At 44.0% G+C, this 21165-nt stretch overlaps 1 protein-coding gene across 6 annotated transcripts in view; it reads left to right on the top strand.

Annotated features, from left to right (window-relative positions):
• The window catches only part of LOC109903025 (exocyst complex component 2-like), a 109129-nt gene that overhangs the window by 61196 nt on the left and 26768 nt on the right, over nucleotides 1–21165 (top strand). For all 6 annotated transcript variants that reach the window (XM_031785731.1, XM_031785734.1, XM_031785730.1 and 3 more), the window contains 10 exons: nucleotides 5462–5581; nucleotides 8405–8529; nucleotides 10114–10182; nucleotides 10293–10450; nucleotides 17071–17192; nucleotides 17771–17832; nucleotides 17951–18031; nucleotides 19626–19685; nucleotides 20804–20865; nucleotides 20959–21025. In XM_031785731.1, the coding sequence (XP_031641591.1) occupies nucleotides 5462–5581; nucleotides 8405–8529; nucleotides 10114–10182; nucleotides 10293–10450; nucleotides 17071–17192; nucleotides 17771–17832; nucleotides 17951–18031; nucleotides 19626–19685; nucleotides 20804–20865; nucleotides 20959–21025 (926 nt within the window). The remainder of the gene's footprint in view (nucleotides 1–5461; nucleotides 5582–8404; nucleotides 8530–10113; nucleotides 10183–10292; nucleotides 10451–17070; nucleotides 17193–17770; nucleotides 17833–17950; nucleotides 18032–19625; nucleotides 19686–20803; nucleotides 20866–20958; nucleotides 21026–21165) is intronic.

Genomic DNA, 21165 nt, shown 5'->3' with positions numbered 1-21165 from the left:
GTTGCTGGGCAACACAGACTTTCAACTCCCTCCAAAGATTTTCTATGGGGTTGAGATCTGGAGACTGGCTAGGCCACCACTTCTTTCCTTTACACGGATCAGTCGTCCTGGTCCCTTTGCAGAAAAACAGCCCCAAAGCATGATGTGTCCACCCCCATGCTTCACAGTAGGCATGGTGTTCTTTGGATGCAACTCAGCATTCTTTGTCCTCCAAACACGACGAGTTGAGTTTTTACCAAAAAGTTCTATTTTGGTTTCATCTGACCATATGACATTATCCCAATCTTCTGGATCATCCAAATGCTCTCTAGCAAACTTCAGACGTGCCTGGACATGTACTGGCTTAAGCAGGGGAACACGTCTGGCACTGCAGGATTTGAGTCCCTGGCGGCGTAGTGTGTTACTGATGGTAGGCTTTGTTACTTTGGTCCCAGTTCTCTGCAGGTCATTCACTAGGTCCCCCCGTGTGGTTCTGGGATTTTTGCTCACTGTTCTTGTGATCATTTTGACCCCACGGGGTGAGATCTTGCGTGGAGCCCCAGATCGAGGGAGATTATCAGTGGTTTTGTATGTCTTCCATTTCCTAATAATTGCTCCCACAGTTGATTTCTTCAAACCAAGCTGCATACTTATTGCAGATTCAGTCTTTCCAGCCTGGTGCAGGTCTACAATTTTGTTTCTGGTGTCCTTTGACAGCTCTTTGGTCTTGGCCATAGTGGAGTTTGGAGTGTGACTGTTTGAGGTTGTGGACAGGTGTCTTTTATACTGATAACAAGTTCAAACAGGTGCCATTAATACAGGTAATGAGTGGAGGACAGAGGAGCCTCTTAAAGAAGAAGTTACAGGTCTGTGAGAGCCAGAAATCTTGCTTGTTTGTAAGTGACCAAATACTTATTTTCCACCATAATTTGCAAATAAATTCATTAAAATCCTACAATGTGATTTTCTGGATTTTTTTTTTCTCATTTTGTCTGTCATAGTTGAAGTGTACCTTTGATGAAAATTACAGGCCTCTCATCTTTTTAAGTGGGAGAACTTGCACAATTGTTGGCAGACTAAATACTTTTTTGCCCCAGTGTATATGGCAGTTCCCTACCTTCTCCCTTTTCCACTTGCCTCCTCCATTTTTGTGGTAATGCTACAATCAGTTGGTTATAAGTTTCTTTTGAGCAGACATTCTCATATATTTTCGATAGCTGCATATGTGAAAGGTTCACCGTTTATATTCATAATATTGTTAATAAATATAATAAAAATGTTCCATACAGATTTTTTTTTAATGAATCAGTATATTTGAGTTTAACCATAACATTTGTAACCAGATTTGTATGGCTTGCTCAAGAAAGAGCGATCATTTAAACAAAATGTAATTTTCAATTAGAGAGAAGTTGTAATCTGTATAAAGGCAAAAATGTAGTTTTTGAACAAAAGATGAGCCTTTCTTAATAATGTACTGGAGAACCATTTGGGGATTAAGTATAATTTATGTATGAGTGAGGCTTTTAGTGAGAGGTTTAAAGCTTTAATGTTTAGTCCTTTTAGCCCCCCCAAACTCATATTCATTATATAAGTAGGCACACCCACACACACATACTGAACACCATGGGAAAGGGTTCACCCAACACCTGTATCAACAGCAACAGCTCTGATCCCTCTCTCTATAAAAAAAGATGGGAACATGGCCAGGAATGAGAGAGAGAGAGAGAACGCAGCTCCATATGTGCAGAATCTCTGTCTGTCTGTGTGCCCATTGCTTTGCGTCTTTGTGCGTGCGGGTTGTGTGCATGCTTAAATATGTACTTCCAAACATACAGTGCCTTCAGAAAGTATTCGCACCTCTAGACTTTTTCCAGATGTTGTTGTATTACAAATTGGGATTAAAATGGATTTGTCATCTTTTGTCAACGATCAACACAAAATACTCTGTAATGCCAAAGTGGAAGAAAATTCCAGAGCAGACTAGATGAAAAATCTGTTGATGTGCCCTTGAGCAAGGTACTTAACCTTAATTGCTCTGCATAAGAGTGTCTGCTAAATCAGTGTTGCGTTGGTTATGCGTTGGGTATTTGAATCAGGGTGTAGTACTAGGACGAAAACCAAAACGTGCATCCAGGGGGGCCCCTGGACCGAGTTTGGCAAATGCTGTGCTAAATGACTGAAAAGTAAAAATGCAAGTTGGTTGTTCATCATTGCTAGACAGCCATTTTAAAGTCTTTCCATAGATTTAAGCCGATTTAAGTCAAAACTCCCTAGTCCTTGCCGATGACAAGCGTACCCATACCATAATACAGCCACCACCATGCTTGAAAATATGAAGAGTGTGTTATGTTACTATTGTGGAGTAACTACAATGTTGTTTAATCCATCCTCAGTTATCTCCTATGACAGCCATTAAACTCTGTTACTGTTCTAAAGTTACCATTGGCCTCATGGTGAAATCCCTGAGCGGTTTCCTTCCTCTCCGGCAACTGAGTCCACCTGTATCTTTTTAGTGACTGGGTTTATAGATACACCATCCAAATTGTAATTAATAACTTTACCATGCTCTAAGGGATATTCAATGCCATCTACCAGTAGGTGTCCTTCTTTGCGAAACATTGGAAAACCTCCCTAGTCTTTGAGGTTGAATTTGTACTTGAAATTCACTGCTCGACAGAGAGACCTTATAGGTAATTGTTTGTGTGGGGTACAGAGATGGGGTAGTAATTTAAAACAGGTTAAACACTACTATTGCACACAGAGTCCATGCAACTTATTCTGTGACTTGTTAAGCACATTTTTACTCCTGAACTCATTTAGGCTTGCCATAACAAGTGTTGAATACTTATTGACTGATGACATTTTAGCTTTTCATTTTTTATTAATTCATTTCTAAAAACATTAATTCCACTTTGACGTTATGGGGTATTGTGTGTAGATCAGTGACACAAAATCTAAATGTAATCCATTTTCAATTCGGCTGTAACACAACAAAATGTGCAAAAGTACAGGGTGAAGACTTTCTGAAGGCCCTGTATGTGTGTATAAATGTGTGTGTATGTAAGATTGTGTGCTTCTCTGGAGGGTACTTATGGTCTCTTTCCTGGTTTATCTGACTCACCTTGTAGTTTACTAACATTTGTAGATGGAAGGGTTTGGTTAGTGCTTGTGCACAGTCAGCCTGCAGCCCTTCAATCTGGGGGATTCACCAAGCTCACTGACCACAACAGAGCAAATGTGTCATATGTTTTGGAAATAAGTCAGCTCTTTTTCTTACTGCATTTACAGTAAGAATCTGTAGGCGTTCTAGTGGTGTTGTTTCTATCAGTACTTTACCCTGACTTTCATTTTGTCTACTCCCTTCACAGAACAGCGCAAACTGGCCCTAACCAGTATAGAAAGAGGAGTGGAAGGCCCCGGTGCACAACTGAGCAAGTAGACAAGTACATTAGGTGACTCCGGGATGCTGGCCTTCTAGGCAAAGTTGCAAAGAAAAACCATATCTCAGACTGGCCAATAAAAAGAAAAGATTAAGATGGGTTAAAGAACACAGACACTGGACAGAGGAACTCTGCCTAAAAGGCCAGCTTCCCGGGGTGGCCTCTTCACTGTTGACGTTCAGGCTGGTGTATTGTGGGTACTATATAATGAAGCTGCCAGTTGAGGACTTGAGGCATCTGCTTCTCAAACTAGACACTCTAATGTACTTGTCCTCTTGCTCAGTTGTGCACCGGGGCCTCCCACTCCTCTTTCTATTCTGTTTAGAGACAGTTTTCTCTGATCTGTGAAGGGGGTAGTACACAGCATTGTATGGGATCTTCAGTTTCTGGGCAATTTCTCACATGGAATAGCTTTCATTTCTCAGAACAAGAATAGACTGACGAGTTTCAGAAGAAAGTACTTTTGTTTCTGGACATTTTGAGCCTGTCATCGAACCCACAAATGCTGAGAGACCTCGCTACTGTTATTTTTCACTGTCTTTTTACTGTTGTTTTTATTTCTTTACTTAGCTATTGTTCACCTAATACCTTGTTTTACACTGTTGTATTCGGCGCACGTAACAAATAAACTTTGATGCTCCAGATACTCAACTAGTTTAAAGGTCAGTTTTATAGCTTCTTTAATCAGAACAACAGTTTTCATCTGTGCTAAAATAATTGCAAAAGTGTTTTCTAATGATCAATTAGCCTTTTAAAATGATAAACTTGAATTAGCTAACACAACGTGCCATTAGATCACAGGAGAGATGGTTGCTGATAATGGCCTCTGTACGCCTATGTAGATGTTCCATTAAAATCAGCCGTTTCCAGCTACAATAGTAATTTACAACATTAACAATGTCTACGCTTTATTTCTGATCAACTTGATGTTATTTTAATGGACAATTTTTTTGGCTTTTCTTTCAAAAACGAGGACATTTCTAAGTGACCCCAAACTTTTGAACGGTAGTGTGTGTGTATATATATATATATATATATATATATATATATATATATATATATATATACAGTACCAGTCATAAGTTTGGACACAAATACTCATTCAAGGGTTTTTCTTTATTTTGACTATTTCCTACATTGTAGAATAATAGTGAAGACATCAAAACTATGAAATAACACATATGGAATCATATAGTAACCCGAAAAGTGTTAATGGAAGCAAGTCCCTGCAGCAATGTTCCAACTTCTAGTGAAAAGCCTTCCCAGAAGAGTGGGGGCTGTTATAGCAGCAAAGGGGGGACCAACTCCATATTAGTGCACAGGATTTTGGAATGAGATATTCGATGAACAGGTGTCCACATACTAATGGTCATATAGTGTATTTTTCTATTTGGTCCTCAAACTTGAACTCAACTCTGAGGTGAAAATGGGGCGTTTTCCACGAACCGGAATACGTAACATCACTCTCCCTCATCTGATTGGTCAGGTAGGCGGGCTTTCTGAGCCAGCATACACTGCCTCATCTGATTGATTGAGTTGGCGGGCTTTTTGACTTTGTGGCTGTGGTAACTAGTGATGTCCCATCTCGTGGAGAGCAGCACTGTAGCTCTCTTTCCCCATCTAGTGGAGACTGGAGCGCAGTAAGTGGCCTGATCAGGCCAGCGTAATCTGTCCCAGATCCAACAGACATCATTCTGCCCAGCTAAACTGAATTCACCTCTGCCTTGTACAAACCCACTGCCCTCTCCTCAGCTCCCCTTTGCTCCCTTCTCCTCCTCCTCTCTCGCTTATGACTCTGAAACAACGGGGCATTCTCTGCATCGCCGGCAAGGGGAGAGATGGATCAGAAGACAAATAAAGAAAGGAGGAGTGGATTGTTTGGTGTGAAAGCCTGCTGAGATTATTGAGGAATGTGGAGTTATTATGAAAACGGTTGATTTTAATCTCTCAAGTATTTGATCCTGTGGGTTCATCTCTCTCTCTCTCTCTCTCTCTCTCTCTCTACCTCTCTCTACCTCTCTCCTTCTATTTCGCCATCTCAGTGGGGTTGGGGGCCATAGCCCTGGATCTAGAGGGGGACCCTCGCCCGTCGGCCCTCAGCAGGAACAGGGACACAGCTTCTCTGAAGAGGGGGTGCAGTCTGCGTACCCCCCGCCCCAGCAGTGAGTAACACTAGCTACACTATATAAACTCAGCAAAAAAAGAAACGTCCTCTCACTGTCAACTGCGTTTATTTTCAGCAAACGTAACGTGTAAATATTTGTATGAAAAAAACATGATTCAACAACTGAGATATTAACTGAACAAGTTCCACAGACATGTGACTAACATAAATGGAATAATGTGTCCCTGAACAAAGGGGGGGGGGTCAAAATCAAAAGTAACAGTCAATATCTGGTGTGGCCTCCAGCTGCATTAAGTACTGCAGTGCATCTCCTCCTCATGGACGGTGCCAGATTTGCCAGTTCTTGCTGTGAGATGTTACCCCACTCTTCCACCAAGGCACCTGCAAGTTCCCAGACATTTCTGGGGGGAATGGCCCTAGCCCTCACCCTCCGATCCAACAGGTCCCAGACGTGCTCAATGGGATTGAGATCCGGGCTCTTTGCTGGCCATGGCAGAAGACTGACATTCCTGTCTTGCAGGAAATCACGCACAGAACGAGCAGTATGGCTGGTGGCATTGTCATGCTTGAGGGTCATGCCAGGATGAGCCTGCAGGAAGGGTACCACATGAGGGAGGAAGATGTCTTCCCTATAGCACAGCGTTGAGATTACCTGCAATTACAACAAGCTCAGTCCGATGATACTGTGACACACCGCCCCAGACCATGACGGACCCTCCACCTCCAAATCGATTCCGCTCCAGAGTAAAGGCCTCGGTGTAACACACCTTCCTTCGACGATAAACGCAAATCCGACCATCACCCCTGGTGAGACCAAACTGCGACTCGTCAGTGAAGAGCACTTTTTGCCAGTCCGGTCTGGTCCAGCGACGGTGGGTATGTGCCCATAGGTGACATTGTTGCCATTGATGTCTGGTGAGGACCTGCCTTACAACAGGCCTACAAGCCCTCAGTCCAACCTCTCTCAGCCTACAGTCTGAGCACTGATGGATGGATATTGCGTTCCTGGTGTAACTCAGGCAGTTGTTGTTGCCATCCTGTACCTGTCCCACAGGTGTGATTTTCAGATGTACCGATCCTGTGCAGGTGTTATTACACGTGGTCTGCCACTGCGAGAACGATCAGCTGTCCGTCCTGTCTCCCTGTTGCACTGTCTTAGGCGTCTCACAGTACAGACATTGCAATTTATTGCCTTGGCCACATCTGCAGTCCTCATGCCTCCTTGCGGCATGTCTAAGGTACATTCACGCAGATTAGCAGGGACCCTGGGCATCTTTCTTTTGGTATTTTTCCGTCAGTAGAAAGGCCTCTTTAGTGTCCTAACTTTCATAACTGTGACCTAAATTGCCTACCGTCTGTAAGCTGTTAGTGTCTTAATGACCGTTCCACAGGTGCATGTTCGGTAAGGTCTACACTTGTTGTATTCTGCACACGTGTCAAATAAAGTTTGATTTGATTACAGTACAGTATAACAATATATCAAGTCAAATGTGTCACATACACATTTTTTGCAGATGTTATTGCAGTTGTAGCGAAATGCTCGTGTTTTTCCAGCTCCAACAGTGCAGTAATATCTAACAATTCACAACAATACATACAAAGTAAAAGAATGGAATTAAGGAATATTTAAATATTAGGATGAGCAATGTCAGAGTGGCATAGACTAAAATACAGTAGAATAGAATACATTATATGAGATGAGTAAAAAGGCAAAATATGCTAACATTATTAAAGTGACTAGTTCCATTATAAAGTGGCCGGTGATTTCAAGTCTATGTAAGTGGGGAAGCAGCCCCTAAGGTGCAGGGTTACGTAACCGTGTGGAAGCCGCCTAGTGATGGCTATTTCAGTCTGATGGCCTTGAGATAGAAGCTGATAGAAGCTGTCTCTCGGTCCCAGCTTTGATGCACCTGTACTGATCGCGCCTTCTGGATGATGGCTCGGGTGGTTGTTGTCCTTGTTCATCTTTTTTGGCCTTCCTGTGACATCGGGTGCTGTAGGTGTCGATGGAAGGCAGGTAGTTTACCCCCAGTGATACGTTGGGCAGAACGCACTACCGCCTGGAGAGCCCTGCGGTTGCGGGCGGTGCAGTTGCCGTACCAGGCGTTAATACAGCCCGAGGGTGTGCTCTTAATTGTGCATCTGTAAAGGTTTGTGAGGGTTTTAGGTGCCAAGCCAAATTTCTTCAGCCTCCTGATGTTGAAGCGACCCTGTTGCGCCTTTTTCACCACACTGTCTGTGTGGGTGGACCATTTCAGATCATCAGTGATGTGTACGCCAAGGAACTTGAAGCTTTCCACCTGCTACACTGCGGTCCCGTCCCACTGCTGGCCCATAGGACAGTGTGCAGTGCGATGGCGATTGCATCGTCTGTGGATCTATTGGGGTGGTAAGCAAATTGAAGTGGGTCTAGGGTGTTCGGTAAGGTAGATATGAACCTTAACTAGCCCCTCAAAGCACTTCATGATGACATAAGTGAATGCTACGGGGCGATAGGAATTTAGTTCAGTTACCTTTGCTTTCTTGGGTACAGGAACAATGTTGGACATCTTGAAGCAAGTGGGGACAGCAGACTGGATAGGGAGAGATTGAATATGTCCGTAAACACTCCAGCCAGCTGGTCTGTGTATACTCTGAGGACGTGGCGAGGGATGCCGTCTATACACACACTACCAGCGATTCTCAACCTGTGTTGTGGACAATGTAGATTTGTAACGCTTCATCGTGAACTATACTTTATGTACAACACTATATTACTCCACTCCATTCTCTTGTCCCTCTGTAACCTGTCTGCTTGTGGTCTGTAACCTGTCTGCCTGTAACCTGTCTACCTGTGGTCTGTCTCCTGTGTGTGTTGTAGCATGGCGTTATGAGACGCCCCAGCAGGTGCAGTTTGTGGAGAAGCTGTCGGACGTGGTGATTGGCCAACTGCCCAACTTCTGGAAGCTCTGGATCTCGTACGTCAACGGCAGCCTCTTCAGCGAGGTACACACACACACGCACACATACAGTGCCTTGCGAAAGTATTCGGCCCCCTTGAACTTTGCGACCTTTTGCCACATTTCAGGCTTCAAACATAAAGATATAAAACTGTATTTTTTTGTGAAGAATCAACAACAAGTGGGACACAATCATGAAGTGGAATGACATTTATTGGATATTTCAAACTTTTTTAACAAATCAAAAACTGAAAAATTGGGCGTGCAACATTATTCAGCCCCCTTAAGTTAATACTTTGTAGCGCCACCTTTTGCTGCGATTACAGCTGTAAGTCGCTTGGGGTATGTCGCTATTAGTTTTGCACATCGAGAGACTGATTTTTTTCCCCCATTCCTCCTTGCAAAACAGCTCGAGCTCAGTGAGGTTGGATGGAGAGCATTTGTGAACAGCGGTTTTCAGTTCTTTCCACAGATTCTCGATTGGATTCAGGTCTGGACTTTGACTTGGCCATTCTAACACCTGGATATGTTTATTTTTTTAAACATTCCATTGTAGATTTTGCTTTATGTTTTGGATCATTGTCTTGTTGGAAGACAAATCTCCGTCCCAGTCTCAGGTCTTTTGCAGACTCCATCAGGTTTTCTTCCAGAATGGTCCTGTATTTGGCTCCATCAATTTTAACCATCTTCCCTGTCCCTGCTGAAGAAAAGCAGGCCCAAACCATGATGCTGCCACCACCATGTTTGACAGTCTCCCAGGTGGCTTGTGGCAAACTTTAAACGACACTTTTTATGGATATCTTTAAGAAATGGCTTTCTTCTTGCCACTCTTCCATAAAGGCCAGATTTCTGCAATATACGACTGATTGTTGTCCTATGGACAGAGTCTCCCACCTCAGCTGTAGATCTCTGCAGTTCATCCAGAGTGATCATGGGCCTCTTGGCTGCATCTCTGATCAGTCTTCTCCTTGTATGAGCTGAAAGTTTAGAGGGACGGCCAGGTCTTGGTAGATTTGCAGTGGTCTGATACTCCTTCCATTTCAATATTATCGCTTCCACAGTGCTCCTTGGGATGTTTAAAGCTTGGGAAATCTTTTTGTATCCAAATCCGGCTTTAAACTTCTTCACAACAGTATCTCGGACCTGCCTGGTGTGTTCCTTGTTCTTCATGATGCTCTCTGCGCTTTTCACGGACCTCTGAGACTATCACAGTGCAGGTGCATTTATACGGAGACTTGATTACACACATAGGTGGATTGTATTTATCATAATTAGTCATTTAGGTCAACATTGGATCATTCAGAGATCCTCACTGAACTTCTGGAGAGAGTTTGCTGCACTGAAAGTAAAGGGGCTGAATAATTTTGCACGCCCAATTTTTCAGTTTTTGATTTGTTAAAAAAGTTTGAAATATCCAATAAATGTCGTTCCACTTCATGATTGTGTCCCACTTGTTGTTGATTCTTCACAAAAAAATACAGTTTTATATCTTTATGTTTGAAGCCTGAAATGTGGCAAAAGGTCACAAAGTTCAAGGGGGCCGAATACTTTCGCAAGGCACTGTATACACATACTCTCTGTACACACCTATATCAGTCCTCAAGCACTGTGTCTGTTGTTTTTTAAACAGACTGGTGAGAAATCTGGACAGGTGGAGAAATCGAAGAAGAATGCCAGACAGAGACAGAACGACTTTAAGGTACGTTTTGTTGAGTTAGATATACTTCTGGTAAACCTCAGAAGACTCTCTTTCTGCGTGTAGTTTTACTTCCTGAAATGGTTTGTGTTATATATTTGATATGTCTGTAGAAAATGATTGAGGAGGTGACCCATCGCCTGGTGAAGCTGGTGAGAGGTGCTCTCCTCCCCTCTACTCTGACTGAGCTGGAGCTGAGGCTGTATGGGGGCTGGGAGAGTAAGACTGAACTCACTGGACCCTGGCTCACACAGGTCATACACACTGTCAGGTATGGACACCTCGCTCTAGTGTATTGATAATGGCACCAGAGAGAATGGCTGCAGTTTTACGGTCTCCTAACCAATTGTGCTATTGTGTGTGTTTTTTCGCATTATTTGTAACTTATTTTGAACATATTGTTTCTGCCACCGTCTCTTATGACCAAAAAAAGCTTATAGAAATCAGGACAGCGATTACTCACCTCGTATTGAGAGACGATTTGTTCTTTAACTAGTCGGACGAGAAGTATTTACTCCAGACACCCGACAAGTCCCTCATCCCTGTCATTTGCTGGAGAAAGAGACAGGGATATCGAGGACGAAGGTCGGGGTGCCTTGTAAGGGTCCGGCGGCAAATGGGTAATTTGCATTTACCATTGGTCCTATCAGCCAACGTACATTGGATAATAAAATATACAAACTACAAGCACGTATATCCTACCGACGGGACATTAAAAACTGCAATATCCTATGTTTCATTGAGTCGTGACTGAACGACAACATGAATAACATACAGCTGGCGGGACACACTGTACCGGCAGGATAGAACAGTAGCCTCTGGTAAGACAATGGGTGACGGTCTATGTATATTTGTAAACAACAGCTGGTTCACGATTTCTAAGGAAGTCTCAAGGTTTTGCTCGCCTGAGGTAGAGTATCTCATGATAAGCTGTAGACCACACTATTTACCAAGAGAGTTTTCATGTATATTCTTCGTAGCTGTCTATTTACCACCACAAACTGATGCTGGCATGAGGACCGCACTCAATGTGCTGTATACGCCCATAAGCAAACAGGAAAACACTCATCCAGAGGCGACGCTTCTAGTGGCCGGGGACTTTAATGCAGGGAGACACAAATCCATTTTACCTCATTTCTACCAGCATGTCACATGTGCAACCAGAGGGAAAAAACTAGACCACCTTTACTCCACACACAGAGACTCATATATACAAAGCTCTCCCTCACCCTCCATTTGGCAAATCTGACCATAATTCTATCCTGGTTCCTGCTAACAAATAAAAACTAAAGCAGGAAGCACAAGTGACTCGGTCAATAAAAAAAGTGGTCAGATGAAGCAGATGCTAAGCTACAGGATTGTTTTGCTAGCACAGACTGGAATATGTTCCGGGATTCTTCCGATGGCATTGAGGAGTACACCACATCAGTCACTGGCTTCATCAATAAGTGAATCGATGATGTCGTCCCCACAGTGTCTGCGTACATTTCCCAACCAGAAGCCAAGGATTACAGGCAACATCTGCACTGAGGTTACGTGTAGAGCTGACGCTTTCAAGGAGCGAGACTCTAACCCGGAAGCTTATAAGAAATCCCGCTATGCCCTTCGACGAACCATCACACAGGCAAAGCATCAATACAGGACTAAGATCGAATCGTACTTCACCGGCTCCGACGCTCATCGGATGTGGTAGGGCTTGCAAACTATTACAGACTACAAAGGGAAGCACAGACGCGAGCTGCCCAGTGACACAAGCCTACCAGACGAGCTAAATTACTTGTAATGCTTGCTTTGAGGCAAGTTACACCGAAACATGCATGAGAGCATCAGCTGTTCCGGACGACTGGGGGATCACACTCTCCGTAGCCGATGTAATGCCTTTAAACAGGTCAACATTCACAAGGCCGCAGGGCCAGACGGATTACCGGGATATGTACTCTGAGCATGCGCTGACCAACTGGCAAGTGTCTTTCCTGACATTTTCAACCTCTCCATGTCTGAGTCTGTAATACAAACATGTTTCAAGTAGACTACCATAGTCCCTGTGCTCAAGTACACTAAGGTAACCTGCCTAAATGACTACCGACCCGTAGCACTCACATCTGTAGCCATGAAGTGCTTTGAAATGCTGGTCATGGTGCACATCAACACCATTATCGCAGAAACCCTAGACCCACTCCAATTTGCATACCGCCCCAACAGATCCACAGATGATGCAATTTCTATTGCACTCCACACTGCCCTTTGCCACCTGGACAAAAGGAACACCTATGTGAGAATGCTATTCATTGACTACAGCTCAGCGTTCAACACCATAGTGCCCTCAAACCGTATCACTAATCTAAGGACCCTGGGACTAAACACCTCCCTCTGCAACTGGATCCTGGACTTCCTGATGGGCCGCCCCAGGTGGTAATGGTCACTAACAACACATCCACCACGTTGATCCTCAACACGGGGGCCCCCAGGGGTGCGTGCTGAGTCCCCTTCTGTACTCCCTGTTCACTCATGACTGCATGGCCAGGCATGACTCCAACACAATCATTAATTTTGCTGATGACACGAGTGGTAGGCCTGACCGCTGACAACGATGAGACAGCCTATAGCGAGAAGGTCAGAGACCTGGCAGTGTGGTGCCAGGATGACAACCTTTCCCTCAACGTGATCAAGACAAAGGAGATGATTGTGGAATACAGGAACAGGAGGACCGAGCACACCCCCATTCTCATCGACGGGGCTGTAGTGGAGCAGGTTGAGAGCTTCAAGTTCCTTGGTGTCCACATCACCACCAACCTATCATTGTCCAAGCACACCAAGACAGTCGTAAAGAGGGCACAACAAAACCTATCCCCCTTAGGAGACAGAAAAGATTTGACATGGGTCCTCAGTTCCTCAAAAAGCTCTACAACTGCACCACTGGTTGCATTACTGCCTGGTATGGCAACTGCTCGGCTTCTGACCGCAAGACACTACAGATGGTAGTGCGTATGGCCCAGTACATTACTGGAAGCTTCCTGCCATCCAGGACCTCTATACCAGGCAGTGGCAGAGGATCGCCCTAAAAATTGTCTGTTCTCTCTGCTACTGCACGGCAAGCGGTACCGAAGCGCCAAGTCTAGGTCCAAGAGGCTTCTCAACAGCTTCTACCTCCAAGCCATAAGACTCCTGAATCAAATGGTTACCCAGACTAAACAGCAGAAAAAGAAACGTCCTCTCACTGTCAACTGTGTTTTTTTTCAGCAAACTTAACGTGTAAATATTTGTATGAACATAAGATTCAACAACTGAGACATAAACTAAACAAGTTCCACAGACATGTGACTAACAGAAATTGAATAATTTGTCCCTGATCAAAGGGGGGGTCAAAATCAAAAGTAACAGTCAGTATCTGGTGTGGCCTCCAGCTGCATTAAGTACTGCAGTGCATCTACTCATGGACTGCACCAGATTTGTCAGTTCTAGCTGTGAGATGTTACCCCACTCTTCCATCAAGGCACCTGCAAGTTCCCAGACATTTCTGGAGGGAATGGCCCTAGCCCTCACCCTCCGATCCAACAGGTCCCAGGTGTGCTCATGGGATTTTTGCTGGCCATGGCAGAACACTGACATTCCTGTCTTGCAGGAAATCACGCACAGAACGAGCAGTATGGCTAGTGGCATTGTCATGCTGGAGGGTCATGTCAGGATGAGCCTGCAGGTAGGGTACCACACGAGGGAGGAGGATGTCTTCCCTTTAACGCACAGCGTTGAGATTGCCTGCAATGACAACAAGCTCAGTCCGATGACGCTGTGACACACCGCCCCAGACCATGACGGACCCTCCACCTCCAAATCGATTCCCCTCCAGAGTACAGGCCTCGGTGTAACGCACCTTCCTTCGACGATAAACGCGAATCCGACCATCACCCCTGGTGAGACAACGCCGCGACTCATCAGTGAAGAGCATTTTTTTCCATCCTCTCTGGTCCAGCGATGGTGGGTTTGTGCCCATAGGCGACATTGTTGCTCGTGATGTCTGGTGAGGACCTGCCTTTCAACAGGCCTACAAGCCCTCAGTCCAGCCTCTATCAGCCTATTGTGGACAGTCTGAACACTGATGGAGGGATTGTGCGTTCCTGGTGTAACTCGGGCAGTTATTGTTGCCATCCTGTACCATGTTCGGAAGTACCGATCCTGTGCAGGTGTTGTTACACGTGGTCGTCCTCGTAGTGCCAGATCAGCTGTTCATCCTGTCTCCCTGTAGCGCTGTCTTACGCATCTCACTGTACAGACGTTGCAATTTATTGCACTGGCCACATCTGCAGTCCTCATGCCTCCTTGCAGCACGCCTAGGCAGGCACGTTCACGCAGATTAGAAGGGACCCTGGACATCTTTCTTTGGTATTTTTCAGTCAGTAGAAAGGCCTCTTTAGTGTCCTAAGTTTTCATAACGGTGACCTTAATTGCCTTCCTTCTGTAAGCTGTTACTGTCTTAACGACCATTCCACAGATGGATGTTCATTAATTGTTTATGGTTCATTGAACAAGCATGGGAAACAATGTTTAAACCCTTTACAATGGAGATCTATGAAGTTGTTTGGATTTTTACGAACTATATATGGGAACCTATATGTACAATTGAAGTCGGAAGTTTACATACACTTCGTTGTAGTCATTAAAACTTGTTTTTCAACCACTCCATAAATGTCTTGTTAAAACAAACTTTAGTTTTGGCAAGTCGGTTAGGACATCTACTTTGTGCCTGACACAAGTAATTTTTCAAAATATCGTTTACAAACAGATTATTTCACTTATAATTCCCTATATCACAATTCCAGTAGGTCAGAAGTTTACATACAGTATACTAAGTTGACTGTGCCTTTAAACAGCTGTCATGGATGTCAAGGCTTTAGAAGCTTCTGATAGGCTAATTGACATAACTTGAGTCAATGGGAGGTGTACCTGTGGATGTGTTTCAAGGCCTACCTTCAAACTCAGTGCCTCTTTGCTTGACATCATGAGAAATTCTAAATAAATCAGCCAAAACCTCAGGAAAACCTGACCTCCACAAGTCTGGTTCATCCTTGGGAGCAATTTTCAAACTCATGAAGGTACCACGTTCATCTGTACAAACAATAGTGCGCAAATATAAACACCATGGGACCACGCAGCCGTCATACCACTCAGGAAGGTGACATGTTCTGTCTCCTAGAGATGAACGTACTTTGGTGCGAAAAGCGCAAATCAATCCCAGAACAACAGCAAAGGACCTTGTGAAGATGCTGGAGAAAACATGTACAAAAGTATCTATATTCACAGTAAAACAAGTCCTATATTGATATAACTTGAAAGGCCGCTCAGCAAAGAAGAAGCCACTGCTCCAAAACCGCCATAAAAAAGCCAGACTGCGGTTTGCAACTGCACATGGGGACAACGATCATACTTTTTTTTTTTAAATGTCCTTTGGTCTGATGAAACAAAAATAGAAATGTTTGGCCATAATGGCTTGCAAGCTGAAGAACACCATCCCAACTGTGAAGCACAGGGGTGGCAGCATCATGTTGTGTGGGTGCTTTGCTGCAGGAGGAACTGGTGCACTTCACAAAATAGATGGCATCATGAGGAGGAAAATTATGTGGATATATTGAAGCAACATCTCAAGACATCAGTCAAGAAATTAAGCTTGGTCGCAAATGGGTCTTCCAAATGGACAATGAGGGTTAAATATCAGGAATTGTGAAACTAAGTTTAAATGTATTTGGCTAAGGTGTATGTATACTTCCGACTTCAACTTGTTACCTCGACTAATAGGTGCCCCCGCACATTGACTCTGTAACGGTAGCCCCTGTATATAGCCTTGCTATTGTTATTTTACTGCTGCTCTACAATTATTTGTTGTTTTTATTTCTTATTTTTTTTTATCTTCTTTTTTTTTTTTACTTAACACATATTTTTCTTAAAACTGCACTGTTGGTCAGGGGCTTGTAAGAAAGCATTTCATTGTAAGGTCTACTCCTTGTATTGTATTCGGCGCATTTGACAAATACATTTTTATTTTATTTGATACACGCTGTCAGGTATGCACACCTCACTCTAGTGTTATACACACTGTCACGAATGGACACCTCACTCTAGTGTTATACACACTGTCACGAATGGACACCTCACTCTAGTGTCATACACACTGTCAGGTATGGACACCTCACTCTAGTGTCATACACACTGTCAGGTATGGACACCTCACTCTAGTGTCGTACACACTGTCAGATATGGACACCTCACTCTAGTGTTATACACACTGTCACGAATGGACACCTCACTCTAGTGTCATACACAGTGTCAGATATGGACACCTCACTCTAGTGTTATACACACTGTCACGAATGGACACCTCACTCTAGTGTCGTACACACTGTCAGGTATGGACACCTCACTCTAGTGTTATACACACTGTCAGGTATGCACACTTCACTCTAGTGTTATACACACTGTCAGATATGGACACCTCACTCTAGTGTCATACACACTGTCAGATATGGACACCTCACTCTAGTGTCGTACACACTGTCAGATATGGACACCTCACTCTAGTGTCATACACACTGTCAGATATGGACACCTCACTTTAGTGTCGTACACACTGTCAGATATGGACACCTCACTCTTGTGTCATACACACTGTCAGATATGGACACCTCACTCTAGTGTCATACACACTGTCAGATATGGACACCTCACTCTTGTGTCGTACACACTGTCAGGTATGGACACCTCACTCTAATGTGTGTTTGTGCGAGCATGTGTGTGTCAATGACTTTATCCCCCATATTCTAGACCCCCAATCCCTCCTCCACTAAAACGTTCTCTTTCTCGCTCTCGTCTCTCCTCTCTCTTGTCTCTCTCGTCTCTCAGAATAATTTTTGAAGCTCTGGTTGCTCTGGAGATCCCTAATGATCTTCTGCAGGTGATCCAGGATCTACTGTTGGAGCTGAGACACCACTGTCTACTGGTCACCCTGCACCACACCGCAGGGGGTGAGGGAGGAGGGGAGGGAGGGGAGGGAGGGGATGGGAACTGAGACATCACTGTCTACAGGTCTCCCTGCACCACACCGCAAAGAGTAAGAGAGAAGGAGATATGGGAGGGAGAGAGGAGAGGGGAGGAAGGAAGGAAGAGGAAAGGGGACCTGAGACATCACTGTCTGGAAGAAAGGGGCAGAAGGAGGAGAGAGATGGAGAAAGGGGCAGAGGTGGGTTAGGTAAGGTCAGGTTAGTGAAAGAGAAAGTGTTTGTGAAAGGGGGTTTTGTGGTTAAACTCTGTTGGTCATTCTGACTGTGGCCCTAGATCTATAGAAACTCAGGTTGATAGTAACAGCTCATGTGGTTTTGAAGGTAGTCATTCACTAGTTTAGAGGGTCATTTCACTTTCTTTTGCGGTCTTCTACCAAACAGTTCTATTTAAAATGTCATGTGAACTGATCATGGCTCTTCACTTGTTCACGAGTATGTAGTATCATTATTTAATTTGATAGTGATCAAAAATAATGGGAAATGGCAAAAGCACACATTTGTTGCCCATACAGTGATTTATGTTGGTGTATGCATTTTGTCAGATGTCAAAAGGCTTGCAGAGAAAGAGGACTGGGTCGTAGACAATGAAGGAATCACCAGCTTGGTAAAATGATATTTACTATACTTTGTGATATATCATTATTTATTTTATAGTAAGATATGATGAAAAATATGACATGGTATAATCTATATATCTGATTTTTGTGTTGTGTCGTGTGCAGCCAGCCCAGTTTGAGCAGTGCATGGTGCAGATGCTGCAGTCACTCAAAGAACCCATGGAGACCAAACCTGGGGAGGTCAATGTAAGGAACACACACTATAACAGAACCTCTTTCATCTATGTGAACTACTCTTTTTATGTATGTGAATTGCACTGAACAATCATATAAATGCAACATGCAACAATTTCAAAGATTTTACTGAGTTACAGTTCATATAAGGACATGAATACATTCATTAGGCTCTAATATATGGATTTCACATGACTGGGATTACAGATATGCATCTGGTGGTCACGGAATCCTTAATAAATATGGTAGGGGCTTGGATCAGAGAACCAGTCTGTATCTGGTGTGACCACCTTTTGCCTCATGCAGCACGACACGTCTCCTTTGCGTGGAGTTGATCAGGCTGTTGATTGTGGCCTGTGGATTGTGGGAACTGGAACACGCTGTCGTGCACATTGATCCAGAGCATCCAAAACATGCTCAATGTCTGGTGAGAATGCAGGCCATGGAAGAACTGGGAGATGTTCAACTTCCAGGATATGTGTAGAGATCCTTGCGACATGGGGCCGTGCATTATCATGCTGAAACAGTTGATGGCGGTGGATGAATGGCACGACAATGGGCCTCAGGATCTCATCACGGTATCTCTGTGCATTCAAATTGCCATCGATAAAATGCAATTGTGTTCATTGTCCATAGCTTATGCCTTCACATACCATAACCCGACCACCACCATGGGGCACTCTGTTCACAACATTGACATCAGCAAACCGCTCGCCCACACGACACCATACACGCTGTCTGCCATCTGCCCGGTACAGTTGAAACCAGATTCATCCGCGAAGAGCACACTTCTCCAGCATGCCAGTGGCAATCGAAGGTGAGCATTTGCCCACTGAAGTCGGTTATGACGCCAAACTGCAGTCAGGTCAAGACCCTCGTGAGGACGACGAACATGCAGATGAGCTTCCCTGAGACGGTTTCTGACAGTTTGTGCAGATATGATTCGGTTGTACAAACCACCAATTTCATCAGCTGTCCTGGTGGCTGGTCTCAGACGAACCCGCAGATGAAGAAGCCATATGTGGAGGTACTGGGTTGGCGTGGTTACACGTGGTCTGCGGTTGTGAGGCCTGTTGGATGTACTGACAAATTCTTTAAAACTATGTTGGAGGTGGCTTATGGTAGAGAAATGAACATGAAATTCTCTGGCAACAGCTCTTGTGGACATTCCTGCAGTCAGCATGCCAATTGCATGCTCCCTCAACTTGAGACATCTGTGGCTTGTGTTGTGTGACAAAACTGCACATTTTAGAGTGGCTTTTTATTGTCCACATCACAAGGTACACCTGTATAATGATCATACTGTTTATTCAGCTTCTTGATATGCCACACCTGTCAGGTGGATATATTATCTTGGCAAAGGAGAAATGCTCACTAACAGGGATGTAAACAAATTTGTGCACAAAATTGGAGAGAAATAAGCTTTTTGTGCGCAAGGGACATTTTTGGGGATTTTGTTTTTTCAGCTCATGAAACATGGGACCAACAACCTTACATGTTGTATTTATATTTTTGTTCAGTAGGAATGGTGGTGTATTGGACCACATTACTGCGTGATAGTTGGATGTATGCAGTGTGCTGTCTCACCTTCCCCTCCTGTCTTCAGATCCTTCAGTTGGATCAGGCCCAAGATCAAGCCTCAGAGCTCTGTGTGGACATCATGAGGGTACTGTACAGTCACTACAGACTAGGTTTACACAATATTTCACCACAATAATACAGAGTAGAGATTAAGGTTACAGTATAGTTCAACATAGGTATCCCTTCAGTTTACTGGTACTGTAGTTAGCATGAATTTATGGTACTACTGTCACAAGAGAATAGGTTTACAGTATATTTCACTCTAGTGAAGGGTCACAGGTAGTTTATTGCTACAATGCTCAAATTCAGTAGGCATTTAGGAACGGTTTCTAGGACACAGATTAAGACTAGTCCTGGACTGAAAAGGCATCTTCAATGGAGAATCTCCATTAAGAATGCTTTTTAGTACTGGATTATTCTTCATCTATGTCCGGGACACTGGCCCTTAGATTATTGTAGCCTTTTACCTTTGTAGCAGGAATGGACCAGGAAGCTCTGTGAGAGGATCATGAAGGTATAGTACTATAGAGTAAAGATAAGGATTACATCATATTTCGCCATAGGAATATCTACAGTTTACTAGTAGTTTACTGTAGGTCTACAGTGCAAAAATTCAGTTGAAATGTATTAATTATTGTAGACTTGTACTTTCTGAGCAGGTTCTAGAGCAGGTGAAAAAGCTCTAAGGATAAGGTACTGTATGGTACAGAGTAGATACGCGACTAGGATTACACCATAGGAATCCCTACAGATTATAGGTCAGGGGTAGGCAACTACATTCAGCCGCGTGCTGATTTTTTGACTGAGTGGATGGTCAGCGGGTTAGGATATAATTCTAATAATTTGAACACTGAAAATTGACCACAACTAAGCCCAAAAAGAGATTGTATTTCAAATAAAAAAATAATTTTATACCTTGATTACATTGAGGCACGATCACATGACATTTTTTTTTTACAACAAACAATTTTGTTGCAGGGTGGTTTTGGCCCACGGGCCGCCTGTTGCCGACCCGTTATATGTAGTTTACTGTAGGTTTACAGCGCAGTCCATTCACCCCACTCCTTTTTAATATAGTCGACTGCTACTGTTGTCTCTGTGACGCTGACCTGTCTCTGTGACGCTGACCTGTCTCTGTGACGCTGACCTGTCTCTGTGACGCTGACCTGTCTCTGTGACGCTGACCTGTAACATCCCTTCCAGGTGTTTGTCAACTGCCTGGAGCAGCTGAGCAATAAAACAGATGGAGACGTCGACACTTCGCAGTGAGTACAGGCAGGGACTTTACATCCAGTGTCATTTTGTGTGCGTCTGCCTTAGTGTGTTTTTGAACTCCTTATGTGTGTGTGTATTCTTAGTATATCAGTGGACCTTGCCTCTCCAGACCCATTCAGTGGCCTTCAGGAAAACTTCTGTGCAACACCGGTAAGAAGATCTGATTTTTCTCAGACTGAGACTACAGGTCTCAATTGAACTCAATCTACCTCAATCTCACACTACAGGATTGCCAATGTCAAAGAGCATTCTCAATTAAGGTTATTTTTCTTACAATCTAACCCCCCTAC

This window comes from Oncorhynchus kisutch, linkage group LG13, assembly GCF_002021735.2.
Source record: "Oncorhynchus kisutch isolate 150728-3 linkage group LG13, Okis_V2, whole genome shotgun sequence".
Classification (NCBI taxonomy): Eukaryota; Metazoa; Chordata; class Actinopteri; order Salmoniformes; family Salmonidae; genus Oncorhynchus; species Oncorhynchus kisutch.
The sequence above is the reverse complement of the archived record's forward strand: the minus strand, read 5'-3'. Positions and strand labels throughout refer to the sequence as shown.